The 18,656-nt window shown below is 39.7% G+C and overlaps 3 protein-coding genes and 2 non-coding genes across 6 annotated transcripts; 4 read left to right on the top strand and 1 right to left on the bottom strand.

Annotated features, from left to right (window-relative positions):
- The first annotated feature begins 847 nt into the window (after nt 1-847).
- Nucleotides 848-3,622, top strand: c9h11orf65 (chromosome 9 C11orf65 homolog). 2 transcript variants are annotated; one of them, XM_087846028.1, is made up of 9 exons: nt 848-933; nt 1,713-1,794; nt 1,890-1,982; nt 2,054-2,107; nt 2,222-2,431; nt 2,608-2,738; nt 2,956-3,126; nt 3,230-3,285; nt 3,453-3,622. In XM_087846028.1, exons 1-9 carry the CDS (start codon nt 929-931, stop codon nt 3,539-3,541), a joined length of 891 nt encoding a protein of 296 aa, XP_087702154.1. In that variant the 5' UTR covers nt 848-928; the 3' UTR covers nt 3,542-3,622. The 2 variants fall into 2 exon arrangements, with proteins under 2 accessions (XP_087702154.1, XP_006809482.1); XM_006809419.3 differs by having other exon boundaries at nt 3,487-3,576.
- Nucleotides 3,623-4,121: 499 nt separating this feature from the next.
- Nucleotides 4,122-4,193, bottom strand: trnac-gca (transfer RNA cysteine (anticodon GCA)). The gene has a single exon. It is a non-coding gene; the product is annotated as a tRNA-Cys (tRNA).
- Nucleotides 4,194-4,359: 166 nt separating this feature from the next.
- On the top strand, nt 4,360-5,933 carry LOC102785961 (proteasome maturation protein). The gene is made up of 6 exons (XM_087846031.1): nt 4,360-4,466; nt 4,786-4,883; nt 5,013-5,073; nt 5,267-5,368; nt 5,456-5,549; nt 5,645-5,933. The coding sequence occupies exons 1-6, from the start codon at nt 4,389-4,391 to the stop codon at nt 5,710-5,712; spliced, it is 501 nt and encodes a 166-aa protein (XP_087702157.1). The 5' UTR covers nt 4,360-4,388; the 3' UTR covers nt 5,713-5,933.
- Nucleotides 5,934-6,888: 955 nt separating this feature from the next.
- trnap-agg (transfer RNA proline (anticodon AGG)) lies at nt 6,889-6,960 on the top strand. The gene has a single exon. It is a non-coding gene; the product is annotated as a tRNA-Pro (tRNA).
- A 7,039-nt stretch (nt 6,961-13,999) lies between these two features.
- On the top strand, nt 14,000-16,101 carry LOC148101321 (uncharacterized). Its single transcript, XM_087846025.1, has one exon. It carries the CDS (start codon nt 14,063-14,065, stop codon nt 15,737-15,739), a length of 1,677 nt encoding a protein of 558 aa, XP_087702151.1. The 5' UTR covers nt 14,000-14,062; the 3' UTR covers nt 15,740-16,101.
- The last annotated feature ends 2,555 nt before the right edge of the window (nt 16,102-18,656 follow it).

The following is an 18,656-nucleotide window of genomic DNA, read 5'->3' as shown; positions in this document are numbered from 1 at the left end:
ATAAAATCTCATGTGCAGGCTCTGGGCTCTGGTAGACTTTTAGTGCTAATGCATGAAGTCACTTCAACATTAAGAGCTCTGATTTGCTGCAGTTTCTTATTACCATGGAGAAATCCCACACAGCTGGGTGATGAATCTGTGCCTCGCTATCTGACAAACTAATTGAGTGGGTGGACTAAGAAACACAGGGTCTTGCTGCCTGGCCTGGCTGTTCAAGTCAAGAGGCTGAGAGAAAAGAACATTACTCATTAGAGATTTGAAAAGTTCCTTTCTGATTCAGTATGTGTATGTGAGTGCTGGTACCGGTATTGCTCATTTTGTGGGGACAAATCCATTCAAACAGTCATATTTAATGGAAAGTTGTGAAATTATATTAAGAAGACAGTTCGAGGTAAGGATTTGGCATATAATATGGTTAGAGTCTAAAGTTTCAGAAAATATATGCATACTAAAGATTAATGTCAACCATAAGAGTGGTGGAAAAACCACAGAAGCCGGGGTTACTTGTAAAAGAGCGCCATCTAATGGTCAGTGATATTAAAACTACACTCATCTGCCACTATATTAGGTATGCCTGTTCAATAAGTCGTTAATGCAGATATCTAATCACCTAATCATGTGACAGCAACTCAGTGCTTTAGGCTTGTAGACATGGGCTATTGAAGGTCAAACTGAGCATCTGAATGGGGAAGAAAGGTGGTTTGAATGGCTCTAAACGTGACGTGGTTTTCAGTCTTGGTCTTGACTTATAGTGAACTTCTATGTCCTGCCGTTAAGTAATACAACTGAGCAAAAGAACATTTTATTTTGAAAATATTTCCCGGAAGACTAATTAATGTCAGGCTACGTTGCCAAGTAACCTACTGAGATATTTTCAAAACATCTGCTGCCATCAGCTGATATGTTTAGAGAATAATTGGCAGCAGTCATGAGGTGATGTATATTTTACATCACAATGACGTTTTCATATGATAAGAAGTCACGTGTGTATCACACAATGTAAATACTGTATATTTTATTTTCCTGGCTTAAGTTAGCTAACGTTAGCTGTTTGATGCCTTTGTTCCCAGATAAATTGCAAACTTTAAATCAAGTTGTTTTTGTATTGTATGTAGTGGGACAACATTTTTTATGACTTTTCCATTATGCAGAAGTTTTTATGCCGTTTTATTGATACATACACACACACAGAAAACCCAATTTGTATTTTATCACAGTAATATGCTATGTCAGAAATTTCTTGAGTGAGTTATTATTAGACTTTATGTTGGACCTATACCCCAAGCTATCTGCATAGTATTACTAAGGCTATTTAATAGGCAACAAATGAGCTGCTGTGTATGATATTTTAGAAAATGACTGCACATTTTTATATTTAAAGTCCTAATCTATAAAATAACATTTAACCTTAACAGTTTGTTAAAAGTAATGGAAAACATACATTTAAAAATAAAAAAACAGCTTAATTCCTCCTAAAGAAAAAAGTGTGGTGAATTAGCTTTATGAAGTCAATTAAAATGACTATAATTTGAATGAAATAAAAGTGCATACCACCAGATTATACGAAAAATAAGTATCTAAATCAGAGTAAATTTTCCCACTGTTGGTTCTCTCATCAGTAGAACTCATCATAAGACACATTATGCAATATATTGTAATGTAAAAAGTAATCGGTCTCTTTGTCCTTCCTTCTCATGTTTCCTCTTCTGTAGCTTGCAGGAGGACGAGCCCCAACAAGGGACCCTGCAGGAGGTGGCAGCCAGAATAATTCAGAGGACTTGGAGAGGATATGTGGTAGGAACATCTACTACTGCTGCTATGGGAACACAGACTCACATATGTACACAATTGTAGGAACAGCTTTTTTTTTTAATCTACCCAAATTGCAGGCCAGTGAAGTCTTCAGGTATTTCAAAGAGCTGATTTTCTACTTCAAACAGCAGGATCCAAAGACCATCCTCAAAACTGTCAATCCTCGAGAGGTAATGGAAATTGCAACCCCTATGAAATAAAACCAAATCAAACTAAATGAAATGTGATTTTGTTGTGGCAGGCCGAACTGCTGGATGCTGCAGCTGGAGTGTTTATCAGATTTCGACTTGGAGGGGTAAGAACTCAGAGAGAAAATAGTATAGGTCAGGAATAGATCACTCAGGAGCTATATGAATATAATATTAGAGACATGCCTTCCTCTCTAAGGCTAACCTCTCTGCCATTTTAGATCAACTTTCCTCCTGATATTTATTACAAGATCTTCACCCATCGGCCCATTACGGATGTGTGTGCAGGCAGCCCAAAAGACTACACCAAGCAAAGTCGTAGGAAGCTTGTGGCCCAGAAGACCAACGAAGGCCCAGCTGTCGCAAAGGATGACCGATCGGGTTGGTACAAGCGCATGGAGAACAATAGTTGGAGGCTGTTCTGTAACAAGGTGAGGAACAAAAATGATTTTCTGTTCCGCTTTAGTCAAGTTCTGCCATTTGTTTAGAAACAGGGAGCCAAAGAGCTACAGCAAGTTTACAAATGCTGTTTAAAAAGAAGCCTCTAAAAGCTGAAGTTCTGCAAGTCTGTTTTGGTTTTTTTTTTTTACTTCGTCTTCTCTCTTAGGTGGTTTTGGCATGTGAGCCTGCAGAGATCGGTGCTTACAAAAAAATGGACTTTCATTACTCCAAGTTGCAGCGGAAGCAAGATTTAGAGAGGTGGAGGAAAAGAAAGAAAATTGAATGGCTGAAGCAGATGTAAGTGCTTTATGTTTTTGGGAAATGAAACAGTTGGCGAGCAAACCACTGTAGCATGATCACAATAATGTACATGCAATCTGAAGTTTGTGTCTGTTACTTATTAATAGTGATAGAACCCTCCCCCATATAGAATCACATCTTTGCTAACAAACACATAATGATGTGTTGTTTTAATTGTGCTAAATGAGCTGTCACTTCTGTTCCTTACATACAGGTATAAAGAGGGTCGTCTGCAGGATCATGCAGAGCACAGACACATGGCGGCCCTGGTGGAGAGTTCCGCCCAGGAATTGATGGAGACCGTTGAAAAGAAAGGAGATGATGAAATACTGGAATGGGAGCTGGATGAGCTGCTGGCCTGGACCAACACGCTAAACTTCGAGGAGTAAGGCACTCTGATTAGAATGTTTGTGGCATTTGTAATCTTTCTTATAATTTCCTGCATCATGGGGGGCCCGAGTATGAATTTTCCTCTCTTGCCTGTGCAGGTATATGGAGGAATGGAGACATTTGGCCTGCAGTTACTCCTCTGAGCTGAGCAAAGGTAAAAAATATTCCCTAAATACTGAATTCTGTACTGCCATCTGATTTTTTTAAATTGACAGCTAACATGGCAACATCATGTATGTTGCTTTGGAAGTCTTTGGATGATCCTCATAATCCAGTCTCATGTTATTCTGTCTTCCTTTTTTCTTCATCACCTTTTTCTCATATCTCCTACTGATGGCCCTTCTGACCTGCCCAGGTTAGATCCACATGAGCTGGCTGATGAAACAGCAGAAACAGCAGAACAAACATGATTTATGTTAAAACTGTGCAGTCTCGAAGTGGAGTGTGCCACACTGTTATTGTCGCAGTATTCACTTTAATAAAGTCGGAAACACGCAGTTATTTACAGTCTTTGTTAGTCTGTCATATAAGTCGACATCACTGTGTGCCATTTTTTGTTAGTGTGTAGACTATAGTTTGTTACAGTAACATTGTGTTAAACCACATTCAGAATTCCAGACAGTCAGACTGACAAAAATTGCTGCTGATGATGAACATCTGCAAATCAACATACAGCTAAAATCCTGTGTGTTTGTATCTTGACTGTTCAATTTCAAATATATGCTGGTGGTATATGAAGGCAAAATGACAATCCCAACTGGACCTAACTGTATTTATGCCTTTTGTGTTTCTGAACTTGATATCTGAGGGTGTTCAGCTCATTGTGATAGCACACTGTACCACTGTAGAGAGAAGTGCATTTTAAAGGTCAGTCTTACTTGTATTCTGGCTGTTATTATTATTATTATTATCATTAAATTCCAAAAGCTTGACTTGTCATTAAGGTGACAAATTAAAGTTTTGCAAATGACTAACGCAAAACTGAAAAACAGGGGGCACCCGGATTTGAACCGGGGACCTCTTGATCTGCAGTCAAATGCTCTACCACTGAGCTATACCCCCTCACGTTGAGCCTGGAGGACGCATATGTATTTATCATGATCATAACCATTCCCCCACACGAAGTTGGCATAGAGTTCATGTTTATATCTTCAATTAGGTGATAGCGAATTGATTTCGTATACTTTACATACTGTACAGCACACCATTGTCTGTTTAACTGGAAAGACGTGATTCTGTACATAACGCTATCAGCGGATGTGTCGTCATCAAAACGAGACGCTACCGGATACAGCAGTGTATCGAAAGGAAAGGGGAACAAACGAAGTGACAATGGTATGATAGCGTTTTTAATCCCTATACCATATTTTTAAATATCTTAAACCTTGTTGTTGCATACTCTCTCTGCTTTAATAATCTGGTGATCATTTGAAGTCTCGGTGGTGAATTTGTTTGTCTTTAACCGTGCCCAAACTGAGTAGCTGTGAATTTGATTAGTCACTCGAGCTAATGCCAGCTAGCGCTTAGGTTAGCCACAAGGTCCCTTAGATAAATACAACTTCCAGTATTTGTTGCTATTAGCTACATTAGATAGCCATTAGCTAAGTGTTATCAAATGTAAATGGTTTATGTATGTCTTTGATGTGGACTACAGAATTCCAGAGGACTTCGCTCTCAGCTTAAGGACAGTGTACCTGTGGCTGGGTTCTCTCCACAGGGAGCTTACGGAGTGCAGGACTCCCTCCGTAGTGGGTGAGAAACTGTTAAAAATAAAACTCTGTTGCATGCTAACCTCAAAAAACACATTTTGTATTAGCCTCCAAATAAAGAACAATGTGCTTTTTGCAATACTGTTTTTTCTCTTCTACTTTTATTAAATAGATTTACCAGTGTTAAGAATGAACTGCTTCCAAGCCACCAGCTGGAGCTGTCAGAAAAGAATGTGAGTCATTAAACCAATTAATGCTGTCTTCATGAAATGCTTAAATGGTATTTGTGTTTTGTGCTTGGTTTTACTATAAAAATTACTTTTTTGTCAAATGCAGCTCAGTTTAATCACAATAGACACAACGTGCAAGTAGTAAAAATACGTTTCTGTGGGTATCTCACTGTTTTCTGTGTTTCTCCATGAGCAGTTCCAGTTGAACCAGGATAAGATGAATTTCTCAACACTCAGAAACATCCAGGGTCTTCACGCTCCTCTAAAATTGCAAATGGAGTACAGGGCGGCCCGACAGGTAGCTGCAGTCCTTTTTCAGGTGTTCTCGTGTTTTGTTTTTCTTTTTTCCTTCTCAGTCCTGACACCAACTTTTTCTTCCCTCCAGATCCAGCGTCTCCCATTCCTACAGAGCTCAAATTTGGCTCTCGATACGCTGCGAAACAGCGATGAGTCCATTGGATTTGAAGACATCCTCAACGGTGGGAACCTTGTCCTTCCTTTTTACACCTTCAGTGATATGTGTGTTGACGTGAAACCATGGCTTATACTGTGCTTTTGTCTTTTTCCTTTGTAGATCCAGCCCACAGTGAAGTGATGGGTGAGCCACACATGATGGTGGAGTACAAATTGGGATTGTTGTGAACAGAGTTGTGCACACAGATCCATATTATTATTATGTTTGAATACATTTGTTTATCAACTCCATAACCAAAGTTAGTAGTTGGTGGAGAGTTTTAGTTGTGGAGTACTTTTGAGCAGGAAATGGGTGTGTGTGTGTAGTGATCTTGAAAAAAGTCACTCACACAGGCTGCTTTTGTATGATTTCATTTGGTTATTTCTAATAAACTTCATGACTCTCCTCATTGTCCTGGTTCATTTGATCAGTTATTGACATTTTTAGATGAGCTTGCGCTGATAAAATTACCTGGTGATGTGTTCAGAGAGAAGGTGTAACAAAGCCTCACTCTACCCACTCTGAGTATGTTCACCTGTATAGCTAACATTGATTCGCCAATGCAACAGGTTAATAAAGAGCAACACTTGTATTTTAATCCATGTTATTCTTCACTTCACTCATTCTTCATTTGCCTAACTTGAAGTGTCCTTAAAAACTCATTGATATCTAAATCGTTTGTTTTTTCATCCCACAATTAAATTCTTCAAATATGTTATTTAAGTCTAATTGCATGTTTATATGACTGTACTCTCCAATTAGAGCTTAAGGAGCTGTTGGCAAGGCTCTCCACTCTCTTTTAAAATTTGCACTGTGAAGCCCGAGGTTGTTAACATTAATAGCAGGGTGGAAATCACTGAGTTTGAATTTATAATGGCTGCTGCTTGGTGGCATGGGCCGGTCAAACATCTGCAGCGAGTTGAAAAAACGCAGAGTATAGGTTTGTGATTGATGCTTTTCTGGGTGATGTATGACGTTCATGTGAAAATGTGCTAAAGAGAAATCCTACAAATGAACCCTAAAAAGGCACATCTGTGAAGTGAAAACCATTTCATATATCATGATGCTCATTGAGAGAAGGCTGAGGGTTTGTGGCACTGTGAAATAAGCAAAGCATGGCTACTTCCAGGAATCTAAAATATAAAACGTATTTACTTATTTATCATTCTTTTTGATGGTACATGATTCCATATTTCTTGCTTCATTTATTTGACGTCTTCAGTTTGTATCTACAATATAGAAAAACCCTGACAATGTGTGTCCAAACTTTTGACTGGTAGCTTTCAAGAAAATCTTTCATACATGCCGCTTCATTTGCTCTGATATGTAACTTTCGGAAAAAGACTTGGTGCATTATTTTGTGTGGCTCGTTGGTCTAGGGGTATGATTCTCGCTTAGGGTGCGAGAGGTCCCGGGTTCAAATCCCGGACGAGCCCATATGTTGTCTACAGGACCAAAATATTGTTTAGCCTCTATTTGATCCAGCAATCAGTGAGATGTTCTCTACAGCTGCAAATCACACATGTTCCCATAGTAACTCATTTAGGGGCAGCTAAGAGATCTGATATGAATGACCTCATTGGCCTTGGCCAAGTAGAAAACATCCACAAATATTTCCAAAAATCTAGTGTTGTGTTCGTTTTTCATTTTCAAATATTGAATAACAAGACAAAACTGCAAAGCTGAATTAATTATTTTCACACTCTTAATTAACTGAAGCCTTTCACTGAACTACCAAACAAACAACTTGGTACTCTCTTTCTGGCCAGTGTCATTGAAGTTTTTAAATAAACTATAAACATGTGATGAGCGTCTTTTGAAGTGGATTTTAATATTACGCTGCAGCTGAGAGAGCACTCTGGTCAAATGTCAAAATGGTCTCTAAGTTTACACGTTAGTTTTGACTGCTAATGAAAATATTTTTCTTTACAAATAACTCTCGCACTGAACTAACAGCCAATCCCTCAACAAGTTTGTGCTCTCTGCTCATATTGCCTTCATATTAAATCATTTTGTGCTTTTTAAAGAACTTATTTTAACATTGCACTCAACAACAAACAAATCCTCCATAACAACAAACGTAACTTCAATGGCGAAACTGCATTATATTTCTTCAGGTCAATATACGGGCCCCAAGTAGGAGTGAGGTAAGCCGTGAGTTTGAGACCCTTGCTAAAATGAAATGGTGGAGAGTCCCAGGTATTTATACACCAGTGGGATGTGTCCCTTAAAGGGATCCGGACACTCATCTTTCAAAGCTCCTTAGACTAACAGGCCCTGGATGACTGAGAACAGACAAAACTACTATCTTTTAGGCACTGCTGGGAGTTGAACCCGGGATCTCCTGTTTTCTAGTGTAATACTTACTAGACAGGCACTTTAACCAACTAACCCACAGTGCCACATACACACAGGTGAGTGACTGATGAACACTGAGAAACCCTCCAACCGTTAAATAGATTTGAGCCTAAACAGAAACACATGAAAGGCAGTCTTGTTTCTTATATTAATCACCAGAGGTTGTCGCATAAAAAGAGACGATGTGTTTAAAACTCAGGGGTTAAAAGTGGGACGGTGTTTTTGTTTTTGCTAGCTAAAGGTTCAGCTGCTGTTTTTCACAGGGACAGAGAAGACAGGGAGCTAACATCACATGGAAATGGAGAAAGATAAGAAAGACGGGACAGGAGAGGTGAAAGTGGTTCACAATAATATCACACAGATGTACATAAAACATACATCATCATCATACAGCACAAATCCATTTAGAAGCTAGTCTAAATAAATGAGTCTTTAGCTGCTTTTTAAAAAACCTAAAGATAGAGTCAAAGTATTCCACAACCTGGGGGCCACCGCTCTAAAAGATCTGACTCCTTTGATCCTAAAACGTGTTTGTGGGACCACCAACAGCCTTTGATTAGATGATCTCAGGCTGTGAGAGGGAGGGTGGGGTTCTAACAGATCAGAGATGTGTCACAGACACAGTTCTGGTGAACTCGGGGGTCCGTGAGCAGGATGGACCATTATTGGTATTATTAGTATTGTTGTTATTGTTGTTGTTATTTAGGGATGTGTGTTGTTCTGCACTGTGCTGTGTTCTGTGTTCCACTCACTATATGTAGAGGCAGGGTGTGGGTGTGTACATGTGTGGCTGGAGGATGGAGAACAGCCACATGCGGGCCTAATGGGTGTGGCCCGGCAGAAGGACTGGCCACACACCTGTTGGCGATCAGGGCTCGTCGGGGGAGCTACTTAGGAGAGTGTTGGAGCTCCCACCGGCGCGGGTTCATTGAGTATCCTACCAAGTTAGTGTGTCTCAGCATATGTCAGTGCTGTTCGTGTATGCCCACCAGAGTTAGTGTTGACGGCTACTTCTATGGTTTTTCTGCAGGAGGAAGAGTGGTCCAGAAAGGCAGCACGCACGGGGGTGCGGAAACACAATAGCGGGGAGCACGAGCACGAGCACAGACGTCGGAGGGAAGCACACACACGGGGTTCAAGGGAACAACGGGGAGTTATTGTGTTTACAGCTTTTCACTGTAAATAAAGAGCACTGTTTGCATCGCAGAGTCTGCGTTTTGGGTCCTCATTCCCCATATCCCCACGGTCTGCCTGCCAGACCGTGACAAGATGTAGGCAGGAGCGTCACGACTCAGAGCTTTAAAAGTCAGCACTAAGAGTTTGAAATGAATTCTAAAATGTACTGGAAGCCAGTCTAATGAGAAGAAAACCTATGTAATGTGCTGTCTTTTTCATGTCATGTTAAGAGCCTTGCAGCAGCAGCATTTTGGACTGACTGGAGACAGTTAAGATTCTTTTGGCTCAAACAAAGAAAACAGCTGTTACAATAATCTAAGCAAGCTGAAATAAAAGCTTGAATAATCATTTCCAATTCAGATTTAGACAACAACAGTCTGGTGAGGAGTAGTTTGGGAGACCGTGGGAGACTTCTTCCCTGATGTTGATGAGAAAAGGTCATTGATAAATCGATAAACACCTGTGAAAAATATCATTACAAAGGTTGGCATATGAAAGAAAGAACGTCTAGGGTCAGATCTACTCATGCCTGCAGCAGCTAAAAACCTTCTTTTGACATTAAAAAGCTGTTGGGTTTGCTAAAGAGGCTCAGCGTCAGCTTGTGACTGAAAGTTGTGAACAGGAGTATTTTTGCAGCTGGACTTTGATTCCAAATCTTAAACACTAAATGGGATTTGAGCCTAAGAAACTCAAACTGAGGATCATCCACAAAGACCAACAAGTCAAAGAAAACAGGCACGTTCTCATTTTTACAATCTCACATGCCAGTGCAACAGGGACTAATATCAGGTTTAAATGTCAACATAGTATACTCACCTAAATCCGTCTCTCAGCCCAGGAAGTCTGAACAGCCCCTGCTATGTAGTTACCAGCACAACAACCTGGATGTGATCCTGATCCCAAAGCTCTACTAAGGGAATAGTTTAAGCTTTTAGCCAATTCATTTCTGTGTTCGGGATTCCCAAAGTAATTCAGAAGGATCAAGGCTCTAATTTTACTTCTAGATTATTTGCACAGGCTCTCCAACAACTTCATTTTAAACATAAATCATTGGTGTGTCATCGTCAAAGTAAGGATTCATTAGAACGCTCCCATCAGCATTTAAATCATTGCTGCTTGTTGCACCGAACTGAAGACTGATTGGGATGAAAGTTTGCCTTGGCGCTTACTGGCAGCCAGAGTAAGTAAGTTAATCCATTTTTTTTATATAGCACTTTTTAAGACATGAAGCTATTAAAAAGTGCTTCTCATGGGAATATAAAAGCGTATCAAACAAACAACATATTACACACGAACATTACCCAAATGCCTGTCTAAACAGATGTGCTTCAAGCTGTTTTTTAAATGAAGCCACAGAGTCGATGGTGTGTAGTGGGGGAGGTAAACTGTTCCAGTGTTGGAGCTAGGGTTTGAAAAGCGCGATCCCCCTTTGTTTTCAAACGGGTCCGTGGAATAGTCAGAAGACCACTATCACTGGCTCTGAGGATCCGGTTTAGAGAGTTTGAAGGTTGAAAAAGCTCCGCGATATAGGTGGTGGCCTGACCTTGTAAAAATATGAACATAAAAGTGAGGATTTTAAACTGATATCTGCACCCAACCAGACGCCAGTGTAAGGATTTTAACATGGGAGTGATATGGGACTTCCAGCCTAATTGCAAGCGACAACGTAATTCAAACAGAATTCAAACAGTTTAACAGAAACACATGAAAGGCAGTCTTGTTTCTTATATTAATCACCAGACGTTGTCGCATAAAAAGAGACGACGTGTGTCAAAGTCAGGGGTTAAAAGTGGGACGGTGTTTTTGTTTTGCTAAGTCTCCACGACACTCTAAACTTCAGGCTGCTCATCTACAGTCAGCCTCCTCCATTGCCCCTTGATGCCCACTCACACTAGTCAGCTTCTTGCAGTTACCCCACAGTGGGTGGGGTAACTGCAGAGTTACTCTAGTTTTGCTTTTTCATTTTTTCCATTTTTTCATTTGTTTTTAATTTTGTCTAGTTTCACTTACTTTCTATTGTGAGTTTATGTATTTTAGTTTAGTTTTTATTGTTTGAAATTGTTTTGCTTTTCATTACAATTTTCAGTTCAATTCTATTTTATTTATATAAATAAAATTACAAATCACAGCAACAGTTGCCAAGGGGTGCTTTAGACTGTAAGCTAAAGACCCTACAATAACACATACCCCACAGTGGCCATGAAGAACTCCTTTTTAAAAAGACGAAACCTCCAGCAGAACCAGGCTCAGGTAAGGGGCTGCTGTGCCAGAGAGCAAGAGAATAATAATAACTAATAATAAGATGCAGAGTGGCGTATAAACACATAGTCAGAAAAGTGACATGAGAAGAATCTTATTGCAGCACAACTAAGGGAGAATTCAGGGTTCCCTGGTCCAGTTCTAACTTTATGCTTTATTCAAAATGAAAGTTTATGTTAAAGGAATTCCCTGACTTACACTGTCTTTGTGTCTTTGTTTAGAAGCAGAACGACACAGATGGATCCACTTCCCAACCCTGTCATCGCTGTGGTGGTGGGAAAGATATTTCTGTTCTAAAACCTTTGTGCATACAAAATAATACGACAGGACTTGAAGGAAAGTAACACATTTACTCTCATTTGGGGCGACTGAGGATGGATCAGATGAGTTTCACACCTACCTTGTGTCCTCATACCTGGTGGTAATGGACAGCATGTTGACTTATCAGCACTGGGGTCTTTTGTTTGATGGTTCCACAGTGCCTCCTTCTGGCCGTGAAGAAGCACCACACCCCTCTACTCTTTCCATTACAGGGAATGTGTAGAAAGCACAAACCTTTAATAATCACAGCTGAGATCATAAAGTGTAGTTATCCTTCCTTCCTTCCTCTTAAGCACTTAAGGGTTGCTGGAGAGGGGGTTGAAGAGTATCCCAGCTGTCACGAGGTAAAACTCAGGGTACACACTTGACAGTTCACCACTCATGATCACATTCCCAATAGATTATTGTAGTTCCCAAAAGAATCAACAAATAACCTAAAAAAGCAAGTTGTTGGACAGTGAGAGGGAGCCGGAGCACCCTCAGAGAACCCAACATGCAAACAACAGATTCACATGCACGACCTTCTTGCTGTGAGGCAACAGAACTAACCACTGCATCGCCATGCTGACCTTAGAGTGCAGTCCTGTGGTGGAAGATGTAACTGTGGGTGCTTTAGATTATATTACATACAAACAAAAAGTACTGGTTTATTATATCAGTGGGTAAAAGAGTCAAGATTGGATCTAAAGGATGTAAATGGACACGCACAGTGCATTTCTGCTCAGTCTGAACACTCAACGCAGCCTCATTCGCCCAACTGAAACTCAGCGTTCAGTATCTCCTTTTTTTCACCAAAAGACTTTCTCTGTATCTCTGCTCTGTTTGTTTTTGACTTGAAACACTAAATAAATGTTTTACTACACATCTGTCTCGATTGTTTAATCAGCTGCTGTAAACTGTCCAAATTTAAAATGCTACATTTAGTAGTTTTATTATTATTATTGTTATTATTACTGGTATTTTTTACATAATTATTATTATAAATTTGTTGTTATTCTAGTATTCTAGTACTAGTTATATTATATTATTATTTAAAATATTATTGTTATTATTATTGTTGCTGTTAAGTAAAGTAAGTGTAAAGTAAGTGTATTGCATTTGTGCAGTGGTTACAGTGGTGACACTTATTAGACTCTGTAGACTGTGCCCCAGTTTTTCAGGGTCCTTTTAGGTGCAGTTGTTGCAACCACTGTCAATGTGACACCATCACAGAACAAGTTTATTAAACCAGAAGAAGAAAGAGAACTCTAATATGATGGCTGCACACCAGCTGGACCATTATAATCACATCACATTACTTCAAGGACTCCAACAATGTTCATACAGGGAGGATAAATAAAGTTTTTGATTATTTATTATAAAAAAGAGATGATAGATATATAATGCAGCAGGGACTCCACCAGCTAACATGTCAGTTCATTTGACACATTGATTTATTTATCATTTCTTTTTCTCTCTCAGCTTTTCAGCTCCACATTTTTGCCATTTCTTCCACACTTAACTCTTTTCTACAAGGTGAGCCCACAGTGAATGTAGGAGAGGGCAGGTGGCATTAAGAGATTTAAATGGGCAATCTAGGGGCCAGTTAGTTCTTCCTTTGGTGAAAGCTGGGCTCTTCAGTTCAGCATGGTACAGCTCCAAAGATTCTGCAACATCAAACCCTCTGTTTGCTAATGTTACATCACCTGGGCTGAGGCAGTCCAGGTAATTTCAAAAGTTTCTTTTTTTGTTTTTAAACTTTAGATATAAACAAAACAAGAAAAGTAACATTTGTCACTCTCTATCTTCACGATGGAAGATTCATGTTCATCTCAAAAGTGTTAGCAACAGTTCTAGAAAAGGAGACAGGTTTGTTCCAGTTTGCAGAAATGTTATTATAAATGTTCAAACTACTGCACTGTAAAATCTAATTAGTTCCCAGAACTCAAAAAACTATGCAAACTCGTTACCTCCAAAAAATTGAGTAAAGTTTATTTAAGATGACTGTTAGGAGAACTTATTCATTGCAAGTATGCAGTACTAAGAATAACTTGATGATCCTGAAGGTGCTTTATGAATTGTTGACCCACTGACAAACATTTTGAGTTCTACTAAATTAAAAAAACAATTTGTGGAAACCTGATTATTATTTAAAAAGAATGATTAACAACACTTCTTGTAATGTTGTTAAAATCAGCCCAATGTTTATTTTCAAATGCAAAAAGTAAACTACACTGCCGCCATGGCAACTATGACACGTTTAGAATCTTATGACCACTTTGTCCTTTGATCCTTTGATCTTAAAAAACCCTCAAACAGAGGTGTGACACAACCACTTTTAGTCCGTTATTCGCAGCATTTATGTTCGCAGCATTCAAACGTTCGCCAGAGAAATCTTTTTAAAAATTTCAATACTTTTGAGAGTGACGGTTTACAGATTCAAACATGTCTCAGAGAAAAAACAATAAAGAAATCCTTGAAGAGAACGAACACCTGAAAATAAACCAGAGAGACATGCAGTGCCAACTCCAAGACATGCAGGAGAAAAACAGAGCGCTGCAGGCAAAGCTTGATGAAAGACCGCACACAAAGGAAGAGTTTCTTCAAGAAAAAAGGCTACAGGAGATAAAACAGAAGGAAATGGATTTCAAGCTTCAGGACATGGAGAAACACAACAAAGGCTTGCAAATCAAGCTTAATGAAGCTCTGAAAAAAATTAAAGAACTCCTCCAAGAAAAAGAACAACAGGACATGAAGCAGTGCAAACTCCAAGGCATGGAGGAAAAATGCAAAGCGCTTCAGGTAAAGCTTGATAAAACACTGAACAAAAATAAGGAGTTGCTTCAAGAACAAAATCAACAAGAAATTAAACAGAAACAAACGGACTGCAAGCTTGAAGACGCGGAGGAAAAATACACAGCACTGAAAATAAAGCTTGATAAAGCACTGCAAAAAAATAAAAATTTCCTTCAAGAGAGAGAACAGCAAGACATGAAACAGAAACATCTGGATTGCAAGCTTCAGAACATCGAGAAACACAACGAAGGCTTGCAAGTAATGCTTGATGAAGCTCTGCAAAAGAATGAAGAAATCCTTGAAGAGAACGAACACCTGAAAATAAACCAGAGAGACATGCAGTGCCAACTCCAAGACATGAAGGAGAAAAACAGAGCGCTGCAGGTAAAGTTTGATGAAAGACCGCACACAAAGGAAGAGTTTCTTCAAGAAAAAAGGCTACAGGAGATAAAACAGAAGGAAATGGATTTCAAGCTTCAGGACATGGAGAAACACAACAAAGGCTTGCAAATCAAGCTTAATGAAGCTCTGAAAAAAATTAAAGAACTCCTCCATGAAAAACAACAACAGGACATGAAGCAGTGCAAACTCCAAGGCATGGAGGAAAAATGCAAAGCGCTTCAGGTAAAGCTTGATAAAACACTGAACAAAAATAAGGAGTTACTTCGAGAACAAAAGCAACAAGAAATTAAACAGAAACAAACGGACTGCAAGCTTGAAGACGTGGAGGAAAAATACACAGCGCTGAAAATAAAGCTTGATAAAGCACTGCAAAGAAATAAAGATTTCCTTCAAGAGAAAGAACAGCAAGACATGAAACAGAAACATCTGGATTGCAAGCTTCAGAACATCGAGAAACACAACGAAGGCTTGCAAGTAATGCTTGATGAAGCTCTGCAAAAGAATAAAGAAATCCTTGAAGAGAAGGAAAAACTGGACATTAACCAGAGAGACATGCAGTGCCAACTCCAAGGTGTGCAGGAACAATACGGAGCGCTGCAGGTAAAGCTTGATGAAACACTGCACAAATATCAAGAGCTGCTTCAAGACCAAGAACAACAGGAAATAAAGCGGAAAGAAGGCAAACAAGCCAAATTAGAAGAAGTGGAGAAAACATGCAAGAAACTTGAGCAGGAGAATACAGAAACAATCGATCAGCTGAGAACCCTCATCCTAGAGAAAAAAGTGCTCGTGGAAAAGCTGATGGAAAAGAAGAAGAAACGCTTCCGCTTCTTCTGGAGGAGGGACACTCCTGCTTTTTCTACTTTTTCTACTTTTTCTACTGCTGATGTCACCTCATCTCCCTCCACCTCTGTTCCATCTTAACTTTCACCTCTCCTCTCCCTTTCTCTCCCTTTCCCTCCTGACACCTCTCCCTCCCCTGTCTCCCTTTAACTCCTATCACCTGTCCCATCTCCCTCCCCCCTCTCTCTCTTTTCACCCTCACCCCCCAACCAGTCCCGACAGTTGACTGCCCCCTCTAGAGCCTGGTTCTGTCATAGGTTTCTTCCTTTAAAGGGAGTTTTTCCTATCCACTGTCGCACCTAGTGCTTGCTCAGAGGGGATTGTTGGGGTTTTCTCTCCTCTATCTCTTTCCTCCTTTCTATCCCTTTCCTTTACCTTCTTCTTTACAACCTCCCCCCCCCCCCCCCTTTCTATTTCCTCAATAATTTAATAATAAACACAATTGGCAAAATTTTAAAAAGTCAGATCAATGTCTTCATTCAAGAATTAATTGTCTTTGTTACGGGGTCATGTGTATTTTGTGTTTTCCTCGGGCTGGTGATCCTTGCAGTCATTGAGCACAGGAGTCCAGATTTTTAGTGTTTTAATCACATTTAGTGTTACATTTTAGATCACAACAATAGGATATCCACAATTTAGGATTCAGACATTTGTTTTTTTCAATATCGTAATCATTCTATGATTGAGTCGTTTACAGAACCAGCAGTTAGCAGCAATAACTTCAGTTCATCGACATTTGCAAGCATTTCTTTATACACAGCATTTCTGTCAGGTTGAGGTCTGGACTTCCATACAGTAGATTTGCTGCTGTGTTTGGGCTCATTATCCTGTTGCATGGCCTAATTTAGGAGAAGCTTTAGCTGTCGGACAGACGGCCTCACATTTGACTCTAGAAAACTTTGGCATACAGAGGAGTTCGTCGACTGCAAGGTGCTTATTGCTTGTGTCTGCAGAACAAGCTCAAATCACCACAATTGAACCAGCATATGTTAAGAAATAAATATATATTCTTAATGCTTATTTTCTGATTAGATTGTTTTATGGGAGGCCCAGACTTGACTAGGTCACAGGCTGAGAGGAAACGGCATGTTTCTGCAGAATATGAGGACCAGACAGAGTGAAACTAAGTTCAGACAAAGGGTGACAGGTTGCCCTGGCAACAGACTTAAGAAAGGGGAAGTTATTGCAAGCTGCACAGGAAGTTTTAGTGCACAGGCATATTAATAAATCAGACACAAAAAAAAGAGGAACTAAGTAAACTGAGTGTGTGTGACATGCAGCGGAACTATATAACCATGCTGGCTTCTAATGTTTTCAGACTTGAGCTGGCGTTTCTGTGCTAAGTCTCCATTTTCCGGAAAATGTAAAATTAAAGATAATTTTTTGAGTTAGACCACTTTGAGCCGTGTCTTTTTTGGCCGTTAAAGAATACAAAGAACTTGATTTAATACATACTTGACAGTGGATTTGAGGTGTTTGTGCTGTGTTTGATTTTGGCTAAAGTTACTGCTGTGCATTATGGCCAAACCTCCACTTTGGTCTCATCTTTTAAAAATATGTTGCTCCAGAAGCCTTCAAGGGCAAATTTGCAAACCTCAACTGAGTTGTTGTGTTCTTCTTAGAGACAATAAGCTTTCTCCTGGCGGCCCTTCGAAACCAACCATACATGTTTTGTCTTTTTCTAATTAAACTGTCATGAATGTTTACATTTAACATGCTGTTTAAGGCCTGCAGAGGCTCAGATGCAGCTCTTGGGTATTGTGCAGTTTCTGTGAGCACTGAACAGTCTTTGGGGTGGATCTGAATGCTCCAGACTAGCAAACTTGCTCACGGTCAGTTAATCAAGTGCATAGAGCTCTGTGATGAATTTTCACATTTACTCTGTGAATCTTCATTCTTCTAGCTAGTCTTTACTCTTCTAGAAGCTTTCTTTGCTCAGACGTCTGCAGCACTGAGTCTATGTCTTCTCCACTGCTATTCCAAACATGGTGCTGATGCAGGGGTCATTAACACAGTAAGATTTAAGTGCACAAAATGTTCACATCATAATAGTAATAATAATTAGAGGAGAGTATTATGTAGTCCAAGAAGTGTGTGGAGAAGAGAGTTCAGTGTGGAGGAGGGAACCATGGTGTTCAGGAGTCAAACTGCTTTGGGGGAAAATGCTCTTGCACAATCTTGCTGACCTCCTCCTGATGACGCAGAGTCGTCTTCTGGATGGAAGGGTGGTAAACAGTTTGTGGGAAGGGTCATGCGGGTCAGCCATGATGCTAGTGGCTTTCCCAGTGAGGTGTAAATAACCTGTAGACTGGGTAGAGAGCTGCCAATAACATGCTGTGCTGTCCACACTATCCTCTGCAGGGCTCTGCGGTTGGACGCGTGGCAGTTTCCATACCAGACTGTGATGCAGTGGGTTAGGATGCTCTGCATGGTACCTCTGTAGAAGGTGTTAAAGATGGGTTTGGGGATGTGCACCTTCTTCAGTTGCTGCTGAGCTCTTTTTGTCACTGATTTGGTGTTGCTGGTCCAGGACAGGTCCAGGGGCGGATCTAGAGAAATGTTCCTAGGGTGGCATGGAAATCAAATGGGGTGGCAAAATCAAAGCCTTGTTTTAAACACATATGCAGGTGTTACATATGGTTAAGTATATGTTTCATATAAATATGGTCTATAACTTAATTATTTTCTATAGCCCACATAATTAAACAATTCTGTTACATAAAATGTGTGAATTTGTATTTTATGTGCTATATAGCCTGTATAATAAATAAATATGTAACCAATGAGTATAAAATCCAGAAGGCTACACAATTCTAACTTAAGCTTCATACTGTTTTTTGTTAGAAACACAGTCAAATTGTTACTGACTACTACTACAGTCAGAAATATGCACTGTCACAAACAATGATTTAAACCTAATTTTTCATGATTTGTTGGGTTAATATTTTGAGGTCCAAAATATAATTGGCCATTTTTGGCTACTTTTGATTGTTTTTGT

The sequence above is a fragment of the Neolamprologus brichardi genome, chromosome 9 (assembly GCF_056152115.1).
Source record: "Neolamprologus brichardi isolate AB-2024 chromosome 9, ASM5615211v1, whole genome shotgun sequence".
Taxonomy (NCBI): Eukaryota; Metazoa; Chordata; class Actinopteri; order Cichliformes; family Cichlidae; genus Neolamprologus; species Neolamprologus brichardi.
The sequence above is the reverse complement of the archived record's forward strand: the minus strand, read 5'-3'. Positions and strand labels throughout refer to the sequence as shown.